This window comes from Grampus griseus (assembly GCF_964374135.1).
Source record: "Grampus griseus genome assembly, chromosome: 5".
In the NCBI taxonomy this organism is placed as follows: Eukaryota; Metazoa; Chordata; class Mammalia; order Artiodactyla; family Delphinidae; genus Grampus; species Grampus griseus.
The window spans coordinates 68,876,775-68,902,753 of NC_138998.1; the positions used below are offsets into that span (position 1 = coordinate 68,876,775).

General features: G+C 40.3%; 1 protein-coding gene across 9 annotated transcripts; it reads left to right on the forward strand.

Moving 5' to 3' along the window:
• Positions 1-503: 503 nt before the first annotated feature.
• On the forward strand, positions 504-25,897 carry PLAAT1 (phospholipase A and acyltransferase 1). 9 transcript variants are annotated; one of them, XM_082654836.1, is made up of 8 exons: positions 504-628; positions 1,697-1,825; positions 4,558-4,758; positions 6,347-6,448; positions 7,119-7,285; positions 7,779-7,917; positions 11,700-11,968; positions 22,277-25,897. In XM_082654836.1, the coding sequence occupies exons 4-8, from the start codon at positions 6,361-6,363 to the stop codon at positions 22,376-22,378; spliced, it is 765 nt and encodes a 254-aa protein (XP_082510962.1). In that variant the 5' UTR covers positions 504-628; positions 1,697-1,825; positions 4,558-4,758; positions 6,347-6,360; the 3' UTR covers positions 22,379-25,897. The 9 variants fall into 9 exon arrangements, with proteins under 9 accessions (XP_082510962.1, XP_082510964.1, XP_082510960.1 ...); XM_082654838.1 differs by having other exon boundaries at positions 7,152-7,285; XM_082654834.1 differs by lacking the exon at positions 4,558-4,758.
• Positions 25,898-25,979: the final 82 nt, after the last annotated feature.

A 25,979-nucleotide genomic window follows, 5' to 3' on the forward strand; every position in this document is an offset into this window, starting at 1 on the left:
TAGTACTTTGTTTCCAAAGATGCCAAAGCCAGACCCCAATTTCAGACCCTGCAGATTCACCCTTAACCTTCACCACGGAACCTGATTCCTTTATAAAGGCGGCTGCATCTTCAGGTCATTCTTATCCCATTGGGACAAAACAACATAAAATTAGAGAGCTATTTCAGCCTTTGAATCAGTAGGGAAAAAATCCTTCCTTTTAGCTGAGAGTCCATTTATATCAGAGTAAAAATCTAGGTTACGACTTGTTTGAAGGCAAGTCCTTGTGCTGTGCTCCGAAAAGTTCACTTAGCAGTCTGCGGGCCTTCCTTACTTAGCTGGTTTGTTATTCTTGGCCTCCCTTTTTTAGCAAGGAGAAAATGGATACTCTTCATGCCCAGCTTTATTTTTAAACTCTTATGGCTATATTCCTGGAGGCCTCTGCTGGCCCATGGCCTGAAAGAGATTCAGTTAGGCCATGCTCTGTCACGTGCACACCCGAGTCGCCAGTTGCGCAGAATAAGGGACTTGCTCTGCTCCTCTATCTAGAATCAGACCTTTGTCAGGGACAGGGCAGGGCAAGTGGGGAGGGCAATGGGCTGCCCGAGGGAGTCGTGTCTTTAGGGAAGGCCCCATCGGACGGAGCCAGGTAAATTTCCCATTGGGAGAAACTGGTGCCTGGACATCTAGGGCCCTAGGCACCCTCCCTTCCTCCTTTCCGCCCTCCTCCCACTTCTGAAGTTGATCTTAGGCTGGAGGGGGGTGACAGGGAGGAGTCCAAAGCGGGTGGGGTCCACGTGTGTCCCCAAAGTCCTGGGCGCCGGAACTGGCTCCCGGGTACACATTTTGTAGGTATGTGTGGTGGGAAGCAGGGAGGTTTTTTTAAGGCCACTCCCTCCTCCCACCTTAGCTTAGACTGAGATGCTTTCTTGGGGCACAGGGACCAGGATCCTTTCTACTGCCTCCGAGGAATTTGTGTAGAGTGAGGAGGGGCGCGCTCCTAGTGGACGCAATGTGTATTCGAGCTCACGAACATTTCTGGGCTCAACAAGACAATTTAACGGTACAGCCGCCGCGTCTAGACCAGCCTTTGGTACCGGGAAAATTTGATGCAGGAACGTCCCAGTGGCGGGGCAGGGTCTCCTCGGTTAGTTACCAGGCTGGGGCTGCGCTTCGGCGGCTGGGTTTGTGTGTGTGTCTGTGCGAGCGGAGAGCAGGTGTGGTGTCGGTACTCCCAGGGGTGCGGAGGGGACGGAGGCGGGCGGGCGGGCGGGCGGAGGGTCCCCAGGCGGTGGCGCAGCCCGGCCCGGGCGGCAGGAGCAGCGAGCGTGCGCTGCACCGTCGGAGCGCCGGGGCCTTTCCGCGCGGCGGGGTGGCGTTGGCGCCGGAGGCCGGCCTTGGCTACCGGCAGTACGCCGCTGCCGCCGTGCCCTCCCCCGGGCGCAGATAGAGTGGACCCCCGGCCGGTAGCTGGAGGGGCAGCAGCGGCGTGGCCGGCGCGACCCCAGGACCCTCGCCGCTGCCACCTGTGGGGAGAATAACCCAGGCTTCAGAGTGAGGTGTACTGGGGAGGGGGAGGGAGGACCTCTAGGACCCCGACAGCCTTGCTGAACTGGCTCTCAGACGAGAGAGCCCCAGGGACCAGTAGAGAGCTTCTCATTTAACCTATGTCCCTCCTCCCCCCTCGCCCCCCCCCCCATTTTTCTTTTCTTGCAAGTGGGAGAACAGAGTCCATGGGGAAAGAGAGACTCGCTTTCCCGTGTGACACAGCTATCAAGTGGCAGAACCAGGACTGGACCTCGTCTTACTTACTAAGGCCTTGTATCCACCGTCCTCACTGAAATGAGTATGAATAATAAGTATTTATTATTATAATATATTAGGTTTTGGAACTATGAATGGTGATATCACTGTGGCATTCAGGACTATTAATGTAATTTGTGTGCTGGAAAAGCCCAGCCGCTCTGGCCTCCCTGGGCTCGGGATCCTAGTTCCTTCATTTATTAAACATTCCCTGGGCAGTTACTTGTAACAGCCACTCTGCAGCAAACTGCAGGTGTAGAGATAAACAGGAACCAGCCCTCCACGTGGAGCAGAAGAGAAAATTCCCCAGACATCAGTAACTCACGCAGGTGTAGCAAACGCAATGGGCGTTAGAGAGATAAAGGAGTAGTGGTAGCTCGGAAGGAGATGTCACTTGTGGCTGAGAGGAGGTGGACCTTGGGGAGGAGGTGACATCTGATCTGGATCCTTAAGAGTGGGTCATTTGGAAATGGGCAGCGCATTCCAGGTAGAGGTTTCGGTACTAGCAACATAACTCCAGGTGAGAGTGAGGAATAATGGTTTGGTTTGCCTAGAATGTAGGGATGAATAAGGAGTCCAAGATTACAGAGGGAGCGAGATTCGGAGTCGACAGGGGGATGCACGGAGGGATTCCAAGCTAGGAATGAGGGGGCAATGGCTGAGGATGGTTCATTTGGCTGGGAGTTGGAACCCTCAGCTGTAGGGAGAGGATGTGGGAGCAAGGATACTGGCAGCTCTGAGGGTCTGTGAATTAGCCGTTCTGGGAGCCTAGGGCTTCATGGAGCCATCTCAGTGTGGCAGGGCTATGGATGAAAAATGCAACTTTAGGGGGAAATGGTCCAAACTGAATTGGGAGACTGTTGGACTGTAGGGACAGCCCGTGCTTATGTTTCAGACCGCCAATAGCATCCTCGGGAGTAGTTTGTGAAAAAGTGCTCTTAGTATTCGTGTAACACAGGTGGCCCCAGGGACACAAGCAGCAGTTAATCAGCCTGTCCCTATCTGTGCAGGGGGGCCGTTATTTCTTCTGATGCATCCCCCGGGGACCAACAAGGAGCTATAAACAAGGAAGCTTGTTTTGGCATGAAACAGGAAGTTTCTTGTACAAAGATTACAGACACTCTTTATTGTAAACTAGTCAAACAATTCTGTGCAGATGAACCGTTAAAATGAAGTACTTTTACCTTAAAGGTGACACACAAAGATTTCAGCAGAGGACTTAAAAATGTATCTTTAATTCGTTCTGTATTATCCTGTTCATGAAGCACTACATAACACACTTGCACTTGAATGGAATGGGTAGATGTCCATGTAAATTACCCAAGCAGACAGGTTTTAGCCACTTCCCTAAGGTATGATGAGTCTGGGAACCTTCTAAACGCTTCTAGAAGCTTCTCATCTTGACACCTCCCCTGCAGAAGAGCAGGGGTTCCCCAAGGCTCCACTTCCTATTACTCACTGGTTCCACATATGAATGTTTAAAAACTTCCTGTGTTGTCTTATGAAATATACATTCTGTATGCTTTTGCAGCTTCTCTATCTAATGAATATTTGAGAAGGGGGAAAAGATGAAATATCGTTTAGTAGCAATTCCTTTGGCTAGTGATGTTAATCAGTGGAGTAAGGAAGGAGCATGCAGTCTGGAACAAGCAGACAGACCTGGGATTGAATTCTAGTTCTGTCAGTTATTACCTGTGTGACTTTTAGTTCTGATACTTAATTCATCTGAGTCTCAGTTTCCTCGTCTCTAAAAAGGTGATTGCAATCATCAGCTCACAACTGTTGTCCAGTCTCACAGCGTGCAAGAAGGGCTGCAGAAAGGTCAGCAAGGGAGGAGGTATAGTGCACACGGGGACAAGCATTTAAGGATGAGGAGCCTGACCTTGGATGCAGGCTAGTCTGAGTCCAGATGTGCGTTCTGCCCTTTCCCACTGTGTAACTTTGGATGAGTCCCTGAACTGCTGTGAACGTCAGATTCCTCATATTTAAAATGGGGGAAATAATTATATCTACTTTGTGCTGTTGATTTGAGGATTGCACAGTTTCTGGGAAATAGAATGAGATGAACACTAGAGGTGAAAGGGACCTTGGAAGGCCTCCTCACCTTACCAGCGCCTCTCCCCCGCCCCATGGAAATCTTATTTTTATCAACTGTGACTGTGTTTAAACATTCCCAGTGACAGAGACTGATATCTGTACAAGGTGCTCCATTCCATTGTTGGATCACTCTCAATAAAAGAGAAATTCTCCTCGTATACAGCTAAAAGTTGCCTCATTGTAACTTCCCCATATTGGTCTTCTTCTATGCTCTGCGGGGGGGGGAAATACATTGATCTTTTTTTTTTTCATTAAAGATTTTTATTTTGAGCTAATTGTAGATTCACATGCAGTTGTAAGAAATAATACAGAGAGATCCCTTGTACCTTTGCCGGGTTTTCCCCAGTGGTAACATCTTGCAACACGACACTGCAGTATCACAAACAGGTTATTGACATGGACCACATGGAGAGGCAGAGCATTCCACCACCTCTAGCATCTTTCATATGTTGCCTTTTTATAGCCACACCCACTTCCTTCTTACCACTTCCTTAACCCCTGGCAACCATTATTAGTTCTCTGTTTCTATAATTAGGTCATGTCAAAATGTTGTATAGATGGAATCATATATATAACATGTCATGTCACTGGCATTTTTCACTCAGCACAGTTCTCTAGAGATTCATCCTTGGTTGTGTTGTTGCATTTATTAATAGTTTGTTCTTTTTTACTCCTTAGGAGTAGTGTTCCATGGTATGGGTGTACCACAAATTGTTTACTGTTCACCCATGGAAGGTCATCTGGGTTGTTTCCAGTTTTGGCCTATTATGCTATAAACATTCGTGTACAGGTTTTTGTGCAAATATAAGTCTTTAATGCCTCCAGTCTCTGGGATAAATGCCTAGGAGTGCAATTGCTGGACCATATTTTAGTTACAAGGTAAGTTTTTAAAGGAATTTCCAGACTACTTTGAGTGACTGCAACATTTTATATTATCAACAGCGGTGAATGAGTGATCCAGTGACTCCACATTCTTGCCAGCATTTTCTCTGGTCACAATTTTTTAATTTAGCTACTGTGATAGGTATGTAATGCTATCATGGTTTTAATCTAAATATCCCTAATAGCCACTGATGTTTAACATGGCTTGACATCTGCGGCTCTTCTTTGATGAAAGGTGTCATTGTGTCCTTTGCTCAAGTTCTAATTGTATTCTTTGCTTCTTAATTGTTAAGTCTTGAGAGTTCTTTGTATGTTCCTGCTATTGGTCCTTTCTTGGATATGTAGTTCTCAAAAATTTTCTCCTGCTCTGTAGCTTGTCTTTTTGTCCTTTTAATAGGGTCTTTTGTGCTGCAAAAGTTTTGAATTTTGAGGACATCCAATTTGTCAGTTTTTCCTTTTACGAATAATACTTTTGGTGTCAAATCTAAGAACTCTTCGTTTACCCTAAATCCTGAGGATTTTCTCCTATGTATTTTTCCCTCTATGTTTTATAATTTTATATTTTACATTTAAGTCCCAAAGTGACAGAACTAGCATGGAGAAGACCTGAAACAAGAACTCATGTCTCTCACACCTAGGGTAGTTATTTTTCCCTCCGTATTTTATAATACAAGTGTTTCAGGGAGTATTTTAAAAAGGTTGGCATTTGCTAATATCACTTTTTAGCTGTAAAATGTGATAATAACATAATAAACTCAAATCATGGTAGATTTTTAAAAAATGAATTAGGGTTAATTGAATAGTGCACTTGAAAAAAAACGTTACACTACAAAGTACTTTCTGTTCAAATGGTGGTTATTATTGTAAGCTTGGCTAGGTCTCTGAATGCTAACAGGCAGCTGTGTGTGCTTGCTGATTCCTTTTCATGGGAAATGTGTTTGTTTATATCATAGTATAGTATCTATTTTTCCTTTTAGTGCCCATGTGGCCAAATTGTGAACTGCCATATTAATAAGACTCAAACATATTTGAGAGGGTGGTTAGACTTAATAGTTTCCATAAAGTTGTTTTAATAGTTATTTTTCAACAGATGGACAGTTTGCATTTGGCCTCATTTCTGTGACAGTATGATGATTGAAGTTTTCAACAGATGGCATACAAATACTTGGGAAAACACCCTCCCAATATTAATTGTTGTAAAAAAGACTTTTAGTGTGCCAGGAAAATGATAGTCTGTATCCCCAAGCTCTTTGCCTATACTATTATAATTATAATTTAGATGATTTGGAAGTTTCCCTTTCTGGCACTTGGGTTTATTTTGTAAATGAGTATATGTATCTACATTAGAGTGAGAGATGCAGAGGAATACTCTGTCGTCAATTATATATCCAACATGGTTATAACATGAAATCTCCTTTTTATTATCAATGAATGTACATAACTTCCTCTTACTGAATCCTTCTACTTGGATGCTGTACATAGAAAATGTAATGTTCCATAAAAATCAACCATCAGAGACTTATATGTTCTTTCTGAAAAGTACTGACTTAAAAGGAAAAAAATTCACCAAACTGTGAATTTTCAGATGTACCCATCAATATGATGAACTTCCCAACCTTCCAAGTTGTCCCCCTTCTGCATCAAACACCTTGCACTGTTTTGGGAGTCAGAAATGAGGAATCAGACAGTAAGTGGGGCAGTTGGGGAGTGGTGGAAATGTGTGGGAGTGTTTGTGGTTGTCACAATGACAAAGGGTGTTTACTGATATTTAGTGGGTGTGTTATCGTACCTGGATTTGGGTCCCCTTGCCTGACGTGCAGCAAAGCCAACCTGTTGACACTGGGTTGTGGTGAAGGAAAGTACAGCATTTATTGCAGGGTGCCAAGCAAGAAGAATGGGCAGCTCATGCTCAAAAGTTCTGAACTCACCAGTGGCTTTCAGGGAAGGGTTTTTAAAGGCAAGGTGAGGGAGGGGCCACAGGGTGTGTGATCAGCTTGTGCTCAATTCTCGGCTTGGTTGGCATCAAGGTGACGTTTCAAGCATCATTAATCTTCTGGTTTCAACCAGTCTGTGTCTATGTGGTTGAAGTCAGTAGTTTTCACCTGATGGGGTTCTGCTTCCTATAAAAGCAACGTAGGAATGTGTGTCAGATATTTATCTATATATTTCAGGGAACTGGAAGTTTGGTGACTCCGCTATCTGGCTGATTTATAGTCTAAATTGTTACCAGTTTCCCCACCCAGCAGCTATTCTTTTTTTCTACTTCTTCACCTTTCCTAATCATTAACTCTTGAGCCAGCCTTTTAAGACTCAGGGGAAGCCTGGAAGACTAAAGCAAAAGCCTTTTTTCTTCAAAGGACAGGGACACGGGGACTTGTATATGGTTTCAGGTGGAGGCCAGTGTGCCTGGGTCTGCACAGCACAGTTCAGCACAAGGAAGAAAGGTCCTGTGTCCTACAGTATGCCCGAATATCTGACTGGACACTCATCTGAGCCTGGAGCTTGTGTCCGCTTAAATCACAGAGTAAGTTTTGCAGGATAAAGTATACTTTTGCACAGAATGTTCGTGAACACCCAGACCTCTTTTTGATTTTACTAAGTCACTATATGCAAGGCTGAAAGACTTCTGATCTTCTGCTTCTGAATCCTGACTTTTTTCATGCTAAGTGCTTTATTATATTTTTTGTGTAGTCATGAACTGAACATTTACATAGTAAAACAGATATTATCATGAAATGCTTATTATAATAAAGGAGCCTTGGGGTTAATCAGTATGAGAAGCATTGCTATAGAAAATTAAGCAATAGTAGAGAAATTCTTTCTCCACTTGTCCATGTGTGCACACATAATTCCGTGTAGGAATCATTGAAAGAAAAGGACAGTGGTGTAAATCTAAGTATTTAATAAGGAATGCAATCCCAATAAATTCTGTATTGCCATGTTTCTATAGAAGCCTTGAACTGATTTTCTTTTGCCAAGTCATATCAGCTAGATCTTCTTTGTGTCTGTCGTTGCAGATGGCGTTTAATGATTGCTTTAGTTTGAACTATCCTGGCAACCCTCAGCCAGGTGATTTGATTGAAGTGTTTCGTCCTGGCTATCAACACTGGGCACTGTACTTGGGTGATGGGTATGTTATCAACATAGCACCTCTAGGTAAGGTTTGTTTCCAGAAGCTCCTGGGAGCTTTTTAGTTTTCTTGTTACAAGAAGGAATCATGAAAAAATCATAAAATAAAACAGACTAGAAATAAAATGTAGAAAGTAGATAAATCCAACTGATCTAGGTTTACAGAAGGACCTTCTAAGACTAAAGTGGCATTGAAGAAATCACAAAAGCCAATTAACATTAAAATTTTAAACCTCTGCATTAAAAAAACACAGTTAAAAAGTAAATAATCAGCGGGGGAAAATATTTGCCACAAACATGACAAGAGTCACAATGTCTTTATATATAATACAAATAGATTATTTCAATTCATTCAACATCTATTTATAGATTTTCCAGTATGTGCCAAAGGCTATTCTAAATGCTAGGGATACATAAGCCAGTCCCTACACAGTGGAGCTTACATTCTAGTGGAGAGAGAGAGGGAGACAGAGACAGAGAGAGAGGGAGAGAGGGAGAGAGGGAGCATGAACAAAATACAGAAAGTAATGTTAGATTAGAGATAAGTGATAATGGAGAAAATCATAGAAGCAGGATAGGAAGTGCTGGGGAGTTGTGGCTGCTGCAGTTTTAAATTAGCTGGTCAGGAAAATCTCACGAGAAAGTAACATTTAAGACATAACTTGAAAGAGGTGAAGAAACCCAGCACGTGACATTTGGGGAAAGAGTTCCTTAAGCTGAGGGAACAGCAGCGAACACCCAAATCCCAACAAACAAATGGGTAAAAGATTGTGAACAGTCTGTAGAAGACTGTAGAAGACTGTTTTTAAAGGTTTCAGCTTTTCAGTCATCTAGGAATTATAAAATAAAATGACAGATTTTATGCCTCTCACATTAGCAAAATTAAAAAAAATGATAATCTGTTGATAAAGGTATAATGAAATGAACACAAGGATACTGTTGACAGAAATATAAGTTGATAAAATTGTTCGCAAACACAATTTAACAATATGTGCTAAGAGTCTTAAAGGAGTTCATACGCTCTGACCCTGTAATTTTACCTCTATGAATCTATTCTTGGGAAATACTTTTAGAGATACTAATTTAATATTTGCGTATGAGAATGTTCACTTCTATCTCATTTATAATGGTTTAAAAAACAGAATGGATCAATGGCTAGCAAGGGAATGATTAAGTGAATTATGATTTAGCCACAAGATATTAGGTATCTGTGTTTGGCAGAATTTTTTTTTTTTTTTTTTTTTTTTTTGCGGTACGCGGGCCTCTCACTGTTGTGGCCTCTCCCGATGCGGAGCACAGGCTCCGGACTCGCAGGCTTAGCGGCCATGGCTCACAGGCCCAGCCTCTCCGCGGCATGTGGGATCTTCCCAGACCGGGGCACGAACCCGTGTCCCCTGCATCGGCAGGCAAACTCTCAACCACTGCGCAACCAGGGAAGGCCTGGCAGAATTTTTTAGTTGCAAGTAACATAAATTCAAATTCACTTAAACAAAACGGCAAATTCATTGCTTCAGTGAAGGAAACTACAGAAAGAGTAGAGATGGTGCTGGCCTCAGGGATGCCCAGATCTAGGGGATTGAACACTATGAAAATTCTCCATCCCACATCTGCATTCTTCTTCTGTATATTGTCTTCATTATCCCAGGCTATGTCTAAGAAGCTGAGCTGATGACCATAAGCATTCTTAGGCTCTCATCCTTACAGGCTTGTGACCCACAGGAGAGAGTTACTTCCTGCCCATTGCAGTTAGAAAAATCATGGAGAATGACTCTAATTGTCTGGTGTGGGTCCCATGTCCATCACTGAACCATAATTGTGTGCAGGAATAGGATAGTATGACTGGCCTAGAAAGAGTCTTTTCCAGAAAGGAAGAAGCAGTGGTAAGATGGGGTGCTCAGTGACTAAAACAATAATACTTTAACAGCTAAAAATCATTTCTGGACATCTTTAATTGCATGAAAGATGATCTAGTATGATAGCTATTGGAAAATTCCAGATTAAAGTGCATTGTGTAATATGGTACCTGGTTTGCAAAGAAATCGTATATACACACATACATGTTAATGCAAACATATACACACATATACAAGTGATAATAAAAGACAGTAAAAATACATCAAAATAATAATAATAGTTATTTCTGAGTGGCAGGATAATAGGTGGTTTATATTTATTTATGTGTTTATGCTGTATTTTTCTGTATTTTCTACAGGTTTAGAAATGAGCACAAATTATTAAGAAAAAATGTATGCAAATAACAAATTGCTTAGAATAATTTTTCCTCAAGATACCTTTATAAAGAAGTGTTTATAGGCCTAAGTCTTACTATCTTGAGAGCTTCTGAGAACTGTTAATGAAGTGATTTTTGCAAGATTTTGAGCTATTTGCCTCTTGTTCTAGAATATTGGAAGTGGAAATGGCAAATAAAATGACATTTACGATATAGAGCCATTCATTCTGTAGAGTCTAATAATTAACGCTAAGCAATTCTTTACATTATCTCTGCAGTTTTCACATTTGGAAAATAATATGAGGTTTTTGTGCTGTTTTCTTTTTTCCCACCGTAAGCTCCATCTTAATGTGGTTCAAGCACTGAGCTTTGATCCTGTAGACGGAAGTTAAATTCCTGTTTCTGTTAACTACTTGTGGGATGTTCCACAAGCCAGTTTCTCTCTCCAAGCTTTGATTTTCTCATCGATAAATTGATTACATCAAACTAGTCACAAAAAAAAATTGAATAATTCTAACTAGGATATATGTGTCCTATGAACTTGTAATGTGTAAGAACTTTTAACATGTAAGATAATTAACTGGAAATGCTGCTCCAATGAAAAGGATTTTGGAGGAGAGAAAAAAAGAGGAGTGGAAAAAAATGTTTGCTTTTAGTCATAACTGAAAGGACAAGTGTCATAACACTGGTTATACAGAGACCCTTCATCTCATGGTTTACTTGAACAATGGCCAAGCATAGCAGTCTCGGGCAGATGGAGAGGGCCTAGGGCCTGGTGTTAAAGCTGAACGCTAAGGAATCAGATGCCTCAGGTGCTGATCACGGCACACCAGGACACAGAGGTTTCAGGCAGTCTAGACCAATGCTTACTAATAGAGGCAGTAAGATGGAGTGGTAGGGCATGGGGAATTGTGACAGGTGGGTAGGGCACAGCTAGCGGCCACATAGAGTGGACAGTGCCTACTACATTAGGTTTAGTTTTAGGACTTAGTTTCTTGGCTAAAGGAACTAGCAAAACAAAGGCAGGGCCCCAGCCTGATCCCAACTGACCCCTGAGAAGACTGGGGTCCCCTGCAGGTTTCAAAGTGAAGCCTAATTAAAAGAACAAGTGTAAAAACAGAGCTGGGTGTAAGGAGTGCTGCTCAGATGCAGGACAAGAGCACTAATCGTAATGCACTACTGCTAAGCCCAATGGTATTAGTTTGGAAGGGTTCAAATGCTGAAAAATAGACTGCGTCATAGAAAAAGGGGGCAATGAACTTATCTGTACTTTGTTGGAAACATATGCCAAGATCCCTAATAATAATCAATTGATAGGGAACTTATTCCTCAAAAATAGGTAGAGTTTTCACACCCAATTTGTTCTATAAATTTTCAAAAAGATAGGTAGATATAGATTTTCAAAAAGTTTTCTTAATTCTCACTCATATAGTATTGAACAGATGTTAGTGATAAATTAGAGAATGAGGGTTTACTATTAGTAAGATTAAATGGTTTCTGGTTTGAGGATAAGTTAGGATGGCAGTGGAGTTCACTGGGCTGGGTCGCTATATCTTGCTAACCAGAATTCTCCTTATAGACGATGGCATTTCTGCATCGTTTACAAGCGCCAAGTCTGTATTGAGCAGAAAGGCCCTGGTGAAGATGCAGCTTTTGAAGGATGTTGTGGGAAATGACACATACAGAATAAACAATAAATACGATGGAACATACCCACCACTCCCCGTGGAAGAAGTCATGCAACGGTCAGAGTTTGTTGCTGGACAGGAGGTGGAGTATGACTTACTTGTCAACAACTGTGAGCATTTTGTGACTTTGCTCCGCTATGGAGAAGGAGTTTCAGAGCAGGTGAGTTTTCTCTAGGAGAAATGGAAGTTTCTTACATTGGGAAAATAATAGCTACTGACTATGATCAAGTTTTCAGGCCTCAAACAAATGGAAAAGAACAAGAAAATATGAGAACACTGAAGGACAAAGGAGGGAATCGAGTTGCCCAAGGTCATGCAGCAATTTCATGACCACACTGAGAGTAGAACATTCGTATCATGAATTTAGGTTAGAAGGGACTTGAAGCAGTCAAGACCATAGCTTTCTGTCATTCTTATTGCCCTCTGTCCTTCAGTTTTTTTTTCCCATTACCGCACCATACAGCAATTAAATCAGTAACTTTATATACTGAAAAAAATATGCTGAAAAGAATGCTGACATTTTTGAGTGGGAGTTCATTTGCCGAAAACATAGATGGTAATAGTGAGATTCTTCTCCATTAGCTGAAAGAGGCTAACTGATGCCATAGCTTGGTGGCTTTGTACATGTCTTCTGTTTCCTTGCAATGCTAGTTTCAAATAAATGTTGTGCTTTTGAGGAGATCCTTTGATTCATTGAGCTTTTGGAGGATTTTCAGTGAACTAATTGACTTTTTAAAAAATTATTTATTTATTTTTTGGTTGTGCCAGGTCTTAGTTGCAACAGGCAGGCTCCTTTGTTGTGGCTCCAGGGCTCCTTAGTTGTGGCATGCGAACTCTTAGTTGCAGTATGCATGTGGGATCTAGTTCCCTGACCAGGGATTGAACCCGGGCCCCCTGCATTGGGAGCTCGGAGTCCTATCCACTGTGCCACCAGGGGGACTTCCCCCACCAGAGGAAGTAGCTTATAGTTTTGTTATTTACCATCACTATTCGGTAGTATGTTAGATTCCTCACTAAAAGCATGCCCTTTCCCTACCTATCTTCCCACCAATCCAATTCCATCATTGATGTTTTAACCTAAAGATTTATTAAAGTGGTGTGAGAAAATGAATATGTAAAGGCTTTCAGTATCTTTAAATGGTGGATCTGTTATATAAATGTCTATTCTGAGGAATGAAGTTACAATTCTGCTCACGAAAGCTTGGGAAAATGGGAGATGGAGCATAATGAAAGGATACATTTGTTTTTATTAAGAAGTAATTTAATTGGAAATTCATTTTTATAAGGAAGTGCATTACCATAATGAATGTTCTATTCACATGTAGCAATAAATTGCTTCTGATCCAAAACACAGAGGACGTGCCCACAAGTTTCAGCTCACCTTTGCATTGAAAAGTAGTGGTATGGCTAAGAAATAAAGTTTGTTAATGACAAAGTTGTCCACTGTACTCAATCAGTATTTTTTTTTAATGTGGCTAAATCAAAAGGAATTAAAGCCATCTTTTTGCTTTGACTCTCACTTGTAATCTATCATCTTTCCACCTTTCATACCCAGATCAAGACCCATGAAAAAGTAACCATTTTTTTTTTTTTTTTTTTTTTTTTTTTTTTTTTAGTAACCATTTTTTTAACAACTAATAGAACTGTTCTTTAGCAGGTTCTGATGAAGATGGTGTAGTGACAGCCTTAAGGACACACCTAAGCTTTGGAATTCTGCTGATCTGAGCTAGAGCCCCATCTTCACCACTTCATAGCTGGATGACTTTGGACACATTGTTTATCAGTTTCCTAATCTATAAAGTGAGGTTGTTTTATAGATTGTAAGAGATTTTTAAAGTCTCTTAGCATACTCCGTTACATATTATTCATCCCAATAAAAAGTGTACTTTCATAGACTACTTTTAATTTCAGTATTTTAGCAATTTTATAGATCTTTGTTGACACTCTTCAGTAAAATTCTCTTGATCTAAGAAACTACAGCACTCAAATTGTTATTTTTATTTCTATCAATAATTAATAGTGTTAGTACTAATAATAACTAATATTAGATTTGTTTTCCAGGGTCCCTTTAAGGCTTAGGGGTCTTGAGCATAGAACAGTATCCTTGGGAAATGGCTGTGTATTTCCCCCAATTTAAAAAACTATAAATACATAAAAAGGTTAGAAAGGTGGAAGGATTGTGGCCCCATCTTTTTCTTCTTTGTACTTTTCTGTGTTTTTTAAAAAATTAATGGACTTTACTTTTTAGAGTAGTTTAAAATTCACAGCAAAATTGAGCTCAAAGTATAGAGAGTTCCCACATACTCCCCCTCCCACACACATAAATGTATCCTTCCCCACTGTCAACATCCTACAGCAGTGTGGTATATTTGTTACAAAAGATGAACCAACATTGGTACATCCTTATCAACCAGAGTCCATAGTGAAGGAAACCAGAATATGCCACCTGCCAATATGTCACTTTGGCATAAGGATTATTTTGAGCAATTGAGAGACAACTGAGTAGAAGCGGTTGCAAGAAAAGCTCTCTGCCCTCCCCCTATTTGCCTAAAAGCAGGACATAAATTTTCAAAGGTGTTCCTCCTCCCCACTCTACCAGGAAGGACAAAAGTTAATCATCAGGGACAACCAGTGGTTAATGTAAGACCCTTATCAGCCTAGAGAGGGCACTAGAGGTATCTACATAGCAAACTACATACAAGCCTCTGTTTACCATTAGTTTCCTGTATGTTTACCTTCCCACAGACTGTTGCCCTTGGAAGGCGAACCACTTTCCTGTGTCCTGTCATTTCTCCACAAATTTATTGTTCTTTGTTGAAGATGCTATATAAGCCTGAATTCTTTGTGTCTTATTTTATTTATTTATTTTTATACAGCAGGTTCTTAGTTATGTATTTTATACATATTAGTGTATATATGTCAATCCCAGTCTTCCACCTCATCCCACCACCACCACGCCCCGCTACTTTCCCCACTTGGCGTCCATACGTTTGTTCTCTACATCTGTGTCTCTATTTCTGCATTGCAAACCAGTTAATCTGTACCATTTTTCGAGATTCCACATATATGTGTTCATATACGATATTTGTTTTTCTCTTTCTGACTTACTTCACTCTGTATGACAGTCTCTAGGTCCATCCACATCTCTACAAATGACCCAGTTTCATTCCTTTTTATGGCTAATATTCCACTGCATATATGTACCACATCTTCTTTATCCGTTTGTCTGTCAGTGGGCATTTAGGTTGATTTCATGACCTGGCTATTGTAAATAGTGCTGCAATAAACACTGGGGTGCATGTGTCTTTTTGAATTATGGTTTTCTCTGGGTATATGCCCAGTAGTGGGATTGCTGGGTCATATGGTAATTCTATTTTTAGTTTTTTAGGGAACCTGCATACCGTCCTCCAAAGTAGCTGTATCAATTTACATTCCCACCAACAGTGCAGGAGGGTTCCCTTTTCTCCACACCCTCTCTAGCATTTGTTGTTTGTAGATTTTCTGATGATGCCCATTCTAACCAGTGTGAGGTGATACCTCATTGTAGTTTTTTGTTTTTTTTTGTTTTTTTTTTTTGAGGTACGCGGGCCTCTCACTGTTGTGGCCTCTCTCGTTACGGAGCACAGGCTCCGGACGTGCAGGCTCAGTGGCCATGGCCCACGGGCCCAGCCGCTCTGTGGCATGTGGGATCCTCCTGGACTGGGGCACGAACCTGTGTCCCCTGCATCGGCAGGTGGACTCTCAACCATTGCGCCACCAGGGAAGCCCCTCATTGTAGTTTTGATTTGCATGTCTCTAATAACCAGTAATGTTGAGCAGCTTTTCATGTGCCTCTTGGCCATCTGTATGTCTTCTTTGGAGAAATGTCTGTTTAGATCTTCTGCCCATTTTTGATTGGGTTGTTTGTTTTTTTAATATTGAGCTGCATGAACTGTTTATATATTTTGGAGATTAATCCTTTGTCCGTTGATTCGTTTGCAAATATTTTCTCCCATTCTGAGGGCTGTCTTTTCATCTTGTTTATGGTTTCCTTTGCTGTGCAAAAGCTTTTAAGTTTCATTAGCTCCCATTTGTTTGTTTTTGTTTTTATTTCCATCTCTCCAGGAGGTGGGTCAAAAAGGATCTTGCTGTGATTTATGTCAAAGAGTGTTCTTCCTAGGTTTTCCTGTAAGAGTTTTATAGTGTCCGGTCTTACATTTAGGTCTCTAATCCATTTTGAGTTTATTTTTGTGTATGGTGTTAGGGAGTGTTTTAATTTCATTCTTTTACAAGTAGCTGTCCAGTTTTCCCAGCACCACTTATTGAAGAGGCTGTCTTTTCTCCATTGTATATCCTTGCCTCCTTTGTCATAGATTAGTTGACCATAGGTGCGTGGGTTTATCTCTGGGCTTTCTATCTTGTTCCATTGATCTATATTTCTGTTTTTGTGCCAGTACCATATTGTCTTGATTACTGTATCTTTGTAGTGTAGGCTGAAGTCAGGGAGTCTGATTCCTCCAGCTCCGTTTTTCATTCTCAAGATTGCTTTGGCTATTTGGGGTCTTTTGTGTCTCCATACAAATTTTAAGATTTTTTGTTCCATTTCTGTAAAAAATGCCATTGGTAATTTGATAAGGATTGCATTGAATCTGTAGATTGCTTTGGGTAGTATAGTCATTTTCGCAATACTGATTCTTCCAATCCAAGAACATGGTATATCTCTCCATCTGTCTGTGTCATCTTTTTCTTTTTTAAATTTTTTATTTTATTTATTTATTTATTTTTGGCTGTGTTGGGTCTTTGTTTCTGTGCATGGGCTTTCTCTAGTTGCGGTGAGAGGGGGCCACTCTTCATCGTGGTCACGGGCCTCTCACTGTCGCGGCCTCTCTTGTTGCAGAGCACGAGCTCCAGACGCGCAGGGTCAGTAGTTGTGGCTCATGGGCCTAGTTGCTCTGCGGCATGTGGGATCTTCCCAGACCAGGGCTCGAACCCATGTCCCCTGCATTGGCAGGCAGATTCTCAACCACTGCACCACCAGGGAAGCCCCTGTTTGTGTCATCTTTGATTTCTTTCATCACTGTCTTATAGTTTTCTGAGTACAGGTCTTTTACCTCCTTAGATAGGTTTATTCCTAGTTATTTTATTCTTTTTGTTGCAATGGTGAAGGGGATTGTTTCCTTAATTTCTTTTTCTGATCTTTTGTTGTTAGTGGAATGCAAGAGGTTTCTGTGCATTAATTTTGTATCCTGCTACTTTACCAAATTCATTGATTAGCTCTAGTAGTTTTCTGGTGGCATCTTTAGGATTCTCTATGTATGGTATCATGTCATCTGCAAACAGTGATGATTTTACTTCTTCTTTTCCAATTTGTATTCCTTTTATTTCTTTTCTTCTCTGATTGCCATGGCTAGGACTTCCAAAACTATGTTGAATAATAGTGGCGAGAATGGACATCCTTGTCTTGTTCCTGATCTTAGAGGAAATGCTTTCAGTTTTTTACCATTGAGAATGATGTTTGCTGTGGGTTTGTCGTATATGGCCTTTATTATGTTGAGGTAGGTTCCCTCTTTGCTCACTTTCTGCAGAGTTTTTATCATAAATGGATGTTGAATTTTGTCGAAAGCTCTTTCTGTATCTATTGAGATGATCATATGGTTTTTCTCCTTCAATTTGTTAATGTGGTGTATCACACTGATTGATTTGGGTATATTGAAGAATCCTTGCATCCCTGGGATAAATCCCACTTGATCATGGTGTATGCTCCTTTTAATGTGTTGTTGGATTCTGTTTGCTAGTATTTTGTTGGGGATTTTTGCATCTATATTCATCAGTGATATTGGTCTGTAATTTTCTTTTTTTGCATTATCTTCGTCTGGTTTTGGTATCAGGGTGATGGCGGCCTTGTAGAATGAGTTTGGGAGTGTTCCTTCCTCTGCAGTTTTTTGGAAGAGTTTGAGAATGATAGGTGTTAGCTCTTCTCTAAATGTTTGATAGAATTCGCCTGTGAAACCATCTGGTCCTCGGCTTTTATTTGTTGGAAGATTTTTAATCACAGTTTCAATTTCAGTGCTTGTGATTGGTCTGTTCATATTTTCTATTTCTTCCTGATTCAGTCTTAGCAGTTGTGCATTTCTAAGAATGTGTCCATTTCTTCCAGGTTGTCCATTTTATTAGCATAGTGTTGCTTGTAGTAGTCTCTTATGATGCCTTTGTATTTCTGTGGTGTCCATTGTACCTTCTCCTTTTTCATTTCTAATTTTATTGATTTGAGTCCTCTTCCTCTTTTTCTTGATGAGTCTGGCTAAAGATTTACAATTTTGTTTATCTTCTTAAAGAACCAGCTTTTAGTTTTATTGATCTTTGCTATTGTTTTCTTTGTTTCTATTTCATTTATTTCTGCTCTGATCTTTATGATTCCTTTCCTTTTACTAACGCTGTGTTTTGTTTATTCTCTCTCTTTGAGTTACTCTTCCCTGAATTTCTCCCATGAGTATATGAGATATGCATTTTAATAAACTTCTGTTTGCTTTCCTCTTATTACAGAGCCTCAGCTGAGAACTTGTTATGGGTAAAGGAAAAAATTTTCTTCCCCTAAAATAGTTAACATAAGGGTTCACTCTTTATGTTGTAAATTCTGTTGGTTTTGACAACTGTGTAATGTCATCCTGTATACTCTGCTTAATCATTCCCTCTTTCTCTAAATCTCTGGCAACCACTGATTTTTTTTTTTTTTTTTTACTGCCCTGTAGTTTATCTTTCCCAGAATGTCATATAGTTGAAATCATACTAAGCAATATGCACTTAAAATTCTTCCATGTCTTTTCATGGCTTGGTTTCTCATTTCTTTTTATCGCTGAATAATATTCCCTTGTCTGGATGCACCACAGTTTATTTTTCCACTCACCTACTGAAGGACATCTTGGCTGCTTCCCAGTTTTGGTAATTATGAAAAAAAGCTGCTGGAAACATTTGCATGTAGGTCTTTTGTGGATGTTAATTTTTGACTCATTTGGATAAACACCAAGTATTATGATTGTTGGATCATACGGTAAGAGTATGTTTAGGTTTGTAAGAAACTGCCCAGCTGTCTTCCAAAGTGGCTGTACCATTTTGAATTCCCATCAGCCTTGAACGAGAGCTCCTGTTGCTCCAAATCTTTAGCATTTGGCACTGTCAGCGTTTTGGAGGTTAGCCATTCTGATAGGTACGTGGTTGTATCTCCATTGTTTTAATTTGCAATTCCTTAAATATGTATGATGTTGGACATCTTTTCATGTATTATTTGCTATCTGCATATCACATTTAGTGATGTGTCTCTTGAGATCTTTAGCCCAATTTTAATTGTGTTGCTTGCTTGTTTTCATATTGTTGAGTTTTAAGAGTTCTTAGCGTATTTTGGAAAACTATCTTTTATCAAATATGCCTTTTACCAATGTTTTCTTCCAGCCTGTGGCTTGTCTTTTCCTTATTTTTACAAATTCCTAAAATCAACATTTCTCACTGTTCGAGTCTAAACAAGTTATTAAAATGTGTCTATCTTTGTGGAAGATAGCAGCACCCTTGAATGGGCCTGGACAAGCTGACACTACACGCTGACTGTGTTTCTTTGCTTAGCACTGCAGCCTTAGAGTCTTGGGGGAAGAGGGATTTTGATAACCCCTACAGTTATCTGTGACCCAGCTAAACTGATGTCTGGACCCAGCTGCTTCAGTTATAGCTAACATTTCATTGAGCATGTATATATAGATCCTCAGAATGGGTTGTTTACCATGCCCCCCCCCACCCCGAAAGCCCTATAAAGGATGAAGTGTGCCGGATAGGATTTGGTGATCTTATAATCCTAAATCAGCCATGAAGTAAAAGCTCTTGTTCATGCTGTTTCACCACAAAAATCCTGGGATTTTATAATCTTGCAGGTTAGATCCCATTACACATAACTCTAAGGGATTGTCCAAATTACATGTGCTTTTTCCATTTAGAATGCAACTTGAAAAAAATAAATGTTTGGGATTTGGGAAACTGCATGCTGGAAGTGGCTTTATTACAATTGTATCTTGCCTGTGCAATCTCAGGGGATTTTGAGTTAGTATTAAGTTGTCTGTCCCCTCCCCAGGTCTCTTAGATTTATGGGATTTCTCTCACATGTTATGTTTCTAGTGGCTGAAAGATACCCAATGAGTTAGGACTGCATCTAGCTGGGGCCACCCCACCCACAGGATCCTGCCATTTTCCCAGGGCTGTCCTCTGCTGCCATTTGATATCTCTGTTTAAAGACACCAATTGCACCTTCCTGTTTTTGCATTGCCTGCCATATTTTCCTGTATCAGCCCTCCTTGGAATCTCAGCATCTGCCTGGAATTGCATGAGGTTTGGGCTTGGTTTATAATCCTTACTCCCTGTCTGATTATTGATTCTGCCCCTCTTTGGAATTTTGTCTGGTATCTTATATCTCCCAGCCCTTTTTTGCTCCCCATGAGCTATGTGGGTAGCTCTATGCTATAGTGAATTCTGACTCTCTCCTGGGAAGCAACTTAGGTAGCAACTAATTAAAAATTACAGATAAAAGAAATAACCAACTAACCAAATACATTAAATTAGAATTGTAAACTAAAATAGGATTTTTCAGTTGTTTGCCAGTGTCGTTCTCTTTGGCAACTGGGGATGGTAACAGAGCAGGGAGTTATAATTATAGGCCTCGTCCCTACAGACCACAGGATGATGTAATGAAGTGAATACTCTTGCCATTGTGCTTCTGTCCTGGCTAGAACCCATGCTGCCTGTTCCCCATAGGGAACCCACAGTTAGGGAGGGAACATTATGTGGCATATGGGGGTGGCAGGCTCCGTGGTGGAGGGCTGTGGGTTAGACAGAGGGCATGCTCCAGTGTGAGCTGGGTCACACTTTCCAGCACTGGGGCTGGTCTCCAGAGTAATTTAGGAAAAATGTTTTGCTTTATTTGAAAGCCCGATTCTTAACTCCCAGAGAATAACTGTTGTTTTCAGAATACCTGATGACTCTGAAGTATCTGAATGTGACCTTTGGGTCATAAAATTGCACTGCAGATGGAAGGCGATATTAGTTGAGTGCCATGAAACCATGAATATTCATCAGTTCCATCATCATGATGATGATTAATACCCTTAAAGATATAAATGTCTGAGCTCCTTTATGGACAATTGAGCTTGAGAGTGGTTTATTTTCGTTTGTCTACATGAGAAATTACTTTTTGACATGATAGTTATCATCAGTATTGACTTCCCTTGAAGTTTGTTTATCAGAATAGAAAGTGTATCTACCAAATAAGAGCCTATAGGTATTGAGCTCAAGTCACATCCCTGAATTATTTTCCTAACAGACATGAAGTCAAGGAACACACACACACACACACACACACACACACACACACACACACACACACACACACACATATACGGGTCCATCCAAATGCTGTCATCTTTTTAATAGACTTCTTGAATGAGTGCTCCCACTTTCTTATCATGTCTACACCCCTCAACCAATACACACACACACACACACACACACACACACACACACACACACATATACGGGTCCATCCAAATGCTGTCATCTTTTTAATAGACTTCTTGAATGAGTGCTCCCACTTTCTTATCATGCCTACACCCCTCAACCAACACACACACACACACACACACACACACACACACAGGATATTCACCTTGATATAGAATCAACCAAACCAGTATGTGTTTAGGGGGTAGGGGTTTCATAGGGGGAGAACACATGGTTCAAGACTAAACTATATCTAAACATCCTGGTGGTACGACCTCCCTCGGGCAAATCACTTTTAACTTCTCAAGTTTTACAAAACAGGAGTAATGCTACCTCCCAGGGGTACTATGACAATTATTAGGAATTGTGGCATAATGAGTTTGTAAACTCTCAGAAGCTATAAAAATATGAGGAATCTCGGGCTTCCCTGGTGGCGCAGTGGTTGCGAATCTGCCTGCTAATGCAGGGGACACGGGTTCGAGCCCTGGTCTGGGAGAATCCCACATGCCACGGAGCAACTAGGCCCGTGAGCCACAACTACTGAGCCTGCGCGTCTGGAGCCTGTGCTCCGCAACAAGAGAGGCCGCGATACTGAGAGGCCCGCGCACCGCGATGAAGAGTGGCCCCCGCTTGCCACAACTAGAGAAAGCCCACACACAGAAACGAAGACCCAACACAGCAAAAATAAAATAATTAATAAACTCCTACTCCCAACATCTTCTTAAAAAAGAAAAAGAGGGATCTCTACCTATGTGTATTTCTATCTTTGTCATAATTATAATAATTATAAATTTATTTCATCTGCATACAGAATTTTAATTTTGCATTGAGTTTTAAATTCATCCATTGTACATTAAAATGGGTCTTCAGTTTAGGAAACAAGCTAAAGCTGGGGTTTAGGACACTGAGATGCTTTTAGAATAAGATGTGTTTTTGTTTGTTTCCTGTTTCCTTATAGGCCAACCGAGCAATAAGTACCATTGGGTTTGTGGCAGCTGCCACTGGTGCCTTCTCTTTCCTTGGCTTGTTTCCAAAAAGACTAAGAGCAAAATACTATTAATTTACTGAAGAGATATTGGAGCCGAAGGAATTTGTGAGGAAGAAAAGAAACTTGGGATGAATACTTATTTTCAATGTATCATTGTTGTTCCAAATTCCAATGATGGATGGCAGGCTCTTTAATAAATTGTTTACTGGTATTGTCTCATCACTGAGCCATGGAAATTTTTCTCCCTACTAGCATAGATTTCCTGTGGCAGCTTGAGTAAGAAGCAGTAGCCTTTTGAGTGAGCCAGCAGAGGACCTTAATATCACATCATCATTTATCTTCTATAAATATTGTTTTCCTTTCCCCTGAGGGTAACTATTTTGTATTTGCCAGAGGGATAAAGAACCTTTTATATGTGATTTTGAAAAAAAATGTTAAGAGCCCCCAATTTTTGGGTTGACATCAAAATTCATATTCCTTTTCTGGTGAGAAAAGAATTTTGGAAATTCAGCATTTGGTTAGGCAGCTTGAAGAACTTTTGATTAATAAACCATTTGAGGCTGGACACCCATCTCCTTGCTCCTGTGTAGATGGGGGCAGGGGGTGAATGGGAGAAGGAACTCTCGGCTCCAGTGTTTCAGATCCAGTGATTTCCCTGGAAGCGACTCATTTGTAAGGAATATGTGAGAAGCTGGAGTGGGCTGTTACTTCTACAAAGCTCCATCATTCCCTTTGGATTTTGAAGTATTTCAAGAGTTTGACCCTCCTAACCTTAGCAAGAGATCATTAAATGTAGGTTTAAGGTGCCATATTTAGAAAACAATATCCTGTGTTACTTTTCAAGGCTTTTACTATGTCAAGGAGTGTCATGATTTTACCCTTGCATTTTATTGATTATGTGTTGAACGAAACACACTACTTTTTCATACCTTTCCAGTGGAATTCTTATCGGCAGCAGGTGGGGAGAAGTGGATGCAGGTCTCTATACCCTGGGATTATATCAGATATTATAACATTACCCTACAAACGACACTGCCAGCTAATGACATCCTTATTGTGCCATCATTAAAAGTATGGCATTAAATAAAGGAAAAGTTTAAGTAAATTTAGGGGGTTCGGGGTGGAATGAGGGAACCAGGAATATGGTAGATAAAGTAACTAAACAGATGACTCAGTGAAAGTCTTGGACCTGTTAAACTGATTTAGATTTTACTCCCAGGCCAGAAATACTTTACAATCTAATTGCAGGGTTAAGAATACTGATAACAGAAGGGGTCACGTGCTACCATCAGGGCAAGTAGAGACCCTGTCTCTCTTCCTGTTCCCTGACTAATCCCTTCCCTTTCTTATGGCACCATTTGTCTGCAGATAAATCCCCTTCCTGCAGATAAACTCTCTTCCCCGCTTTTCTTCTGGGAGGTGTGTCTCCTACCTCATAGCATGATCCAAAATTATCCCTGCATTTTTATTCTAAATTCAGTTTCATATCCCTTTTATGTCCTACTCTCAATAGTAAAATTATAAAAGAAAAAAAAAAGGCTCTTTCCTAGTATTGTCTAATCAGGGTGAGATTGGCAGCAGCTTAATGTGTTCTGTCTCCCTGGGTGTGCTTACTTTTTAATAAAGATAACTGCAGAGGACAAATCTTAGCCCTGAACAGGAGACTGGGGTGTGGTGAAATTTCCACACTGGCCTATGGGTGAGGGAATGGAATTGGCAACACAGAGGACATCCTGAGGATCCTCAGGTCAAACCCTTCTAGAGGACTCTGAACATGTCCACTCCAGAAGGCAGTCCTAGCAGTACTGAATAATACTGAAAAGTCACAAGTGTGCTTTTAAATGAAATTCATGGATTCATTTTTCACAGGTAGTGTTCAAGTCTCTAGCACTTTTCAACCTTAGAGATAAGCTCACAAAGTTAGCCATCAGTCTTCTCAAAAAGTGGCCACTCTTGGTGATGGGTCGTTTAAGGCTGTCTGGTTTGTTTTTCCTATAGGTGATCATTTGATTATGTGGCCATGTTCATTGTGCTTTCGTCAAACATTTTCCCCAAGACTACTTAACCTTTCTCTGAGTGTATTTTTAATGAAGTCTAGTGTAGAGTCCAACTTTATCATGTCCAGTCCCCACCTTCAAAAAGGATGTGTGAAATAAAGATCATCGCCTATCAGATACCTAATTGGTTGTTGAAAACCTGAGTGGTGGGAGGCTGTACATTTGTTGAAAAAAGATTTAAAAAAAAATCTTTTTATGCTATCTACATGTCATAGTGTATCAATTGAATCTTCTCGTTCTAAAGGTCAAATTACTAAATACAGATATTTCAGCTCAAGGAACCTGAGCTGCCATGTTTTAGGTTGACATGTATTTCTTAATCATAAGCTAAATTAGACACATTTAAAAATTGTCACTCTCCAAGAGCTGCACATCCAAGAAAAGATTAAAAATAAAATAAAGTATTAAATGTTTGTTTGAATAGGAATTTGCATTTATGCTGCTGGTTTGTGTAAAAAGCATATAATACTATTTACAGCAACGAATTACTGAAATTTGAAAACATTTTTTCAATCCTAAATATTTCAGAATTGTAAAGACATGATTGAATCCATGCATCACAGCATTAGGCACGTAATGGGCACTCTTAGAATGGGACTGGTTAACTAATTGCCTATGACCCATTAAAGATCTGTTTAATTAGCAAAATTAGATTTATGCTTACAAGGAAATCCTAGTAGGGAATTTAAAATGTTCACTAGGAATAAATGTCCTCTCAAGGTCACAGTGAGGTTGATATATGTTAAAGGTAATAAAGTGCAGAATATATTTGTAAAGCATGTACCCGTTCTTGTGGTCCTTAATGTGCATCTGATAATTGATTTAGATTATGAAAAGATGAAATGGAACTTAAGTCATTTAGCATCCTGAGAATTGTCATGCTGTACATACAAACATTATGGGTCCCTTCCCTAGGATTGCTTCTTTTAAGATGAGCAATGCTGGGTCTGGGCCAACTTTTGGAGTTAGAACTTGAGATTTTCCTGTCAGTAATAAAAAGCAAATAAAGGTGCCATGCTTCTTTGAGTGAAAAGTACATTTTAATAGTTTATTTCATTACCTTTGTGATCTACTCTGGACCTTCTAGCTCACAGGCCCCAAAACAATATACTTTGGGAGATGCCAACATCGGTGGAGTTTGCTTAGATGTTAGCTGTGTCCAAGCCAAGATTATAGGCAATTATCAGACACCTCCATCATTCTCCACTTCCACACTTACCACCGTTAGAGCTGAATTTTCTGAAGTAAATTTCAATTCTTGTTTCTCTATTAAAACCATATAAAGAAGCAAAACGAGGAATTCTGTGACCTTGGGAAAAGATATATGCATAAATGTTCTTTGCAAGTGAATATAACGTTAAGTAAACATGTAACAATTTATTGAGAAGCTTTTTTTTTCAGATTCCTTTATTTCCATAGATGAAAGTAAAAATATGTTGATGAAACTTTCAAAGATCAAACTGTCCTTCATTTGTTCTTTCTTCTATTGATGTTCATACTATTAATTTTACTACCATGAAAAGTTGTGCATTTTAACCAGGATAATGCTATGCATTGTGAATAAAGTTTGTTAGAAAAAAACCGATACTCTAGGAAATGCATTATTTTTCTCAATG

Coding starts and splice junctions, on each gene's coding strand:
- PLAAT1 (XM_082654834.1), top strand. Junction 6,449..7,118: donor CAGAAATGAGGAATCAGACA/GTAAGTGGGGCA, acceptor TTTTCTTCAAAG/GACAGGGACACGGGGACTTG. Junction 7,918..11,699: donor TATCAACATAGCACCTCTAG/GTAAGGTTTGTT, acceptor TTCTCCTTATAG/ACGATGGCATTTCTGCATCG.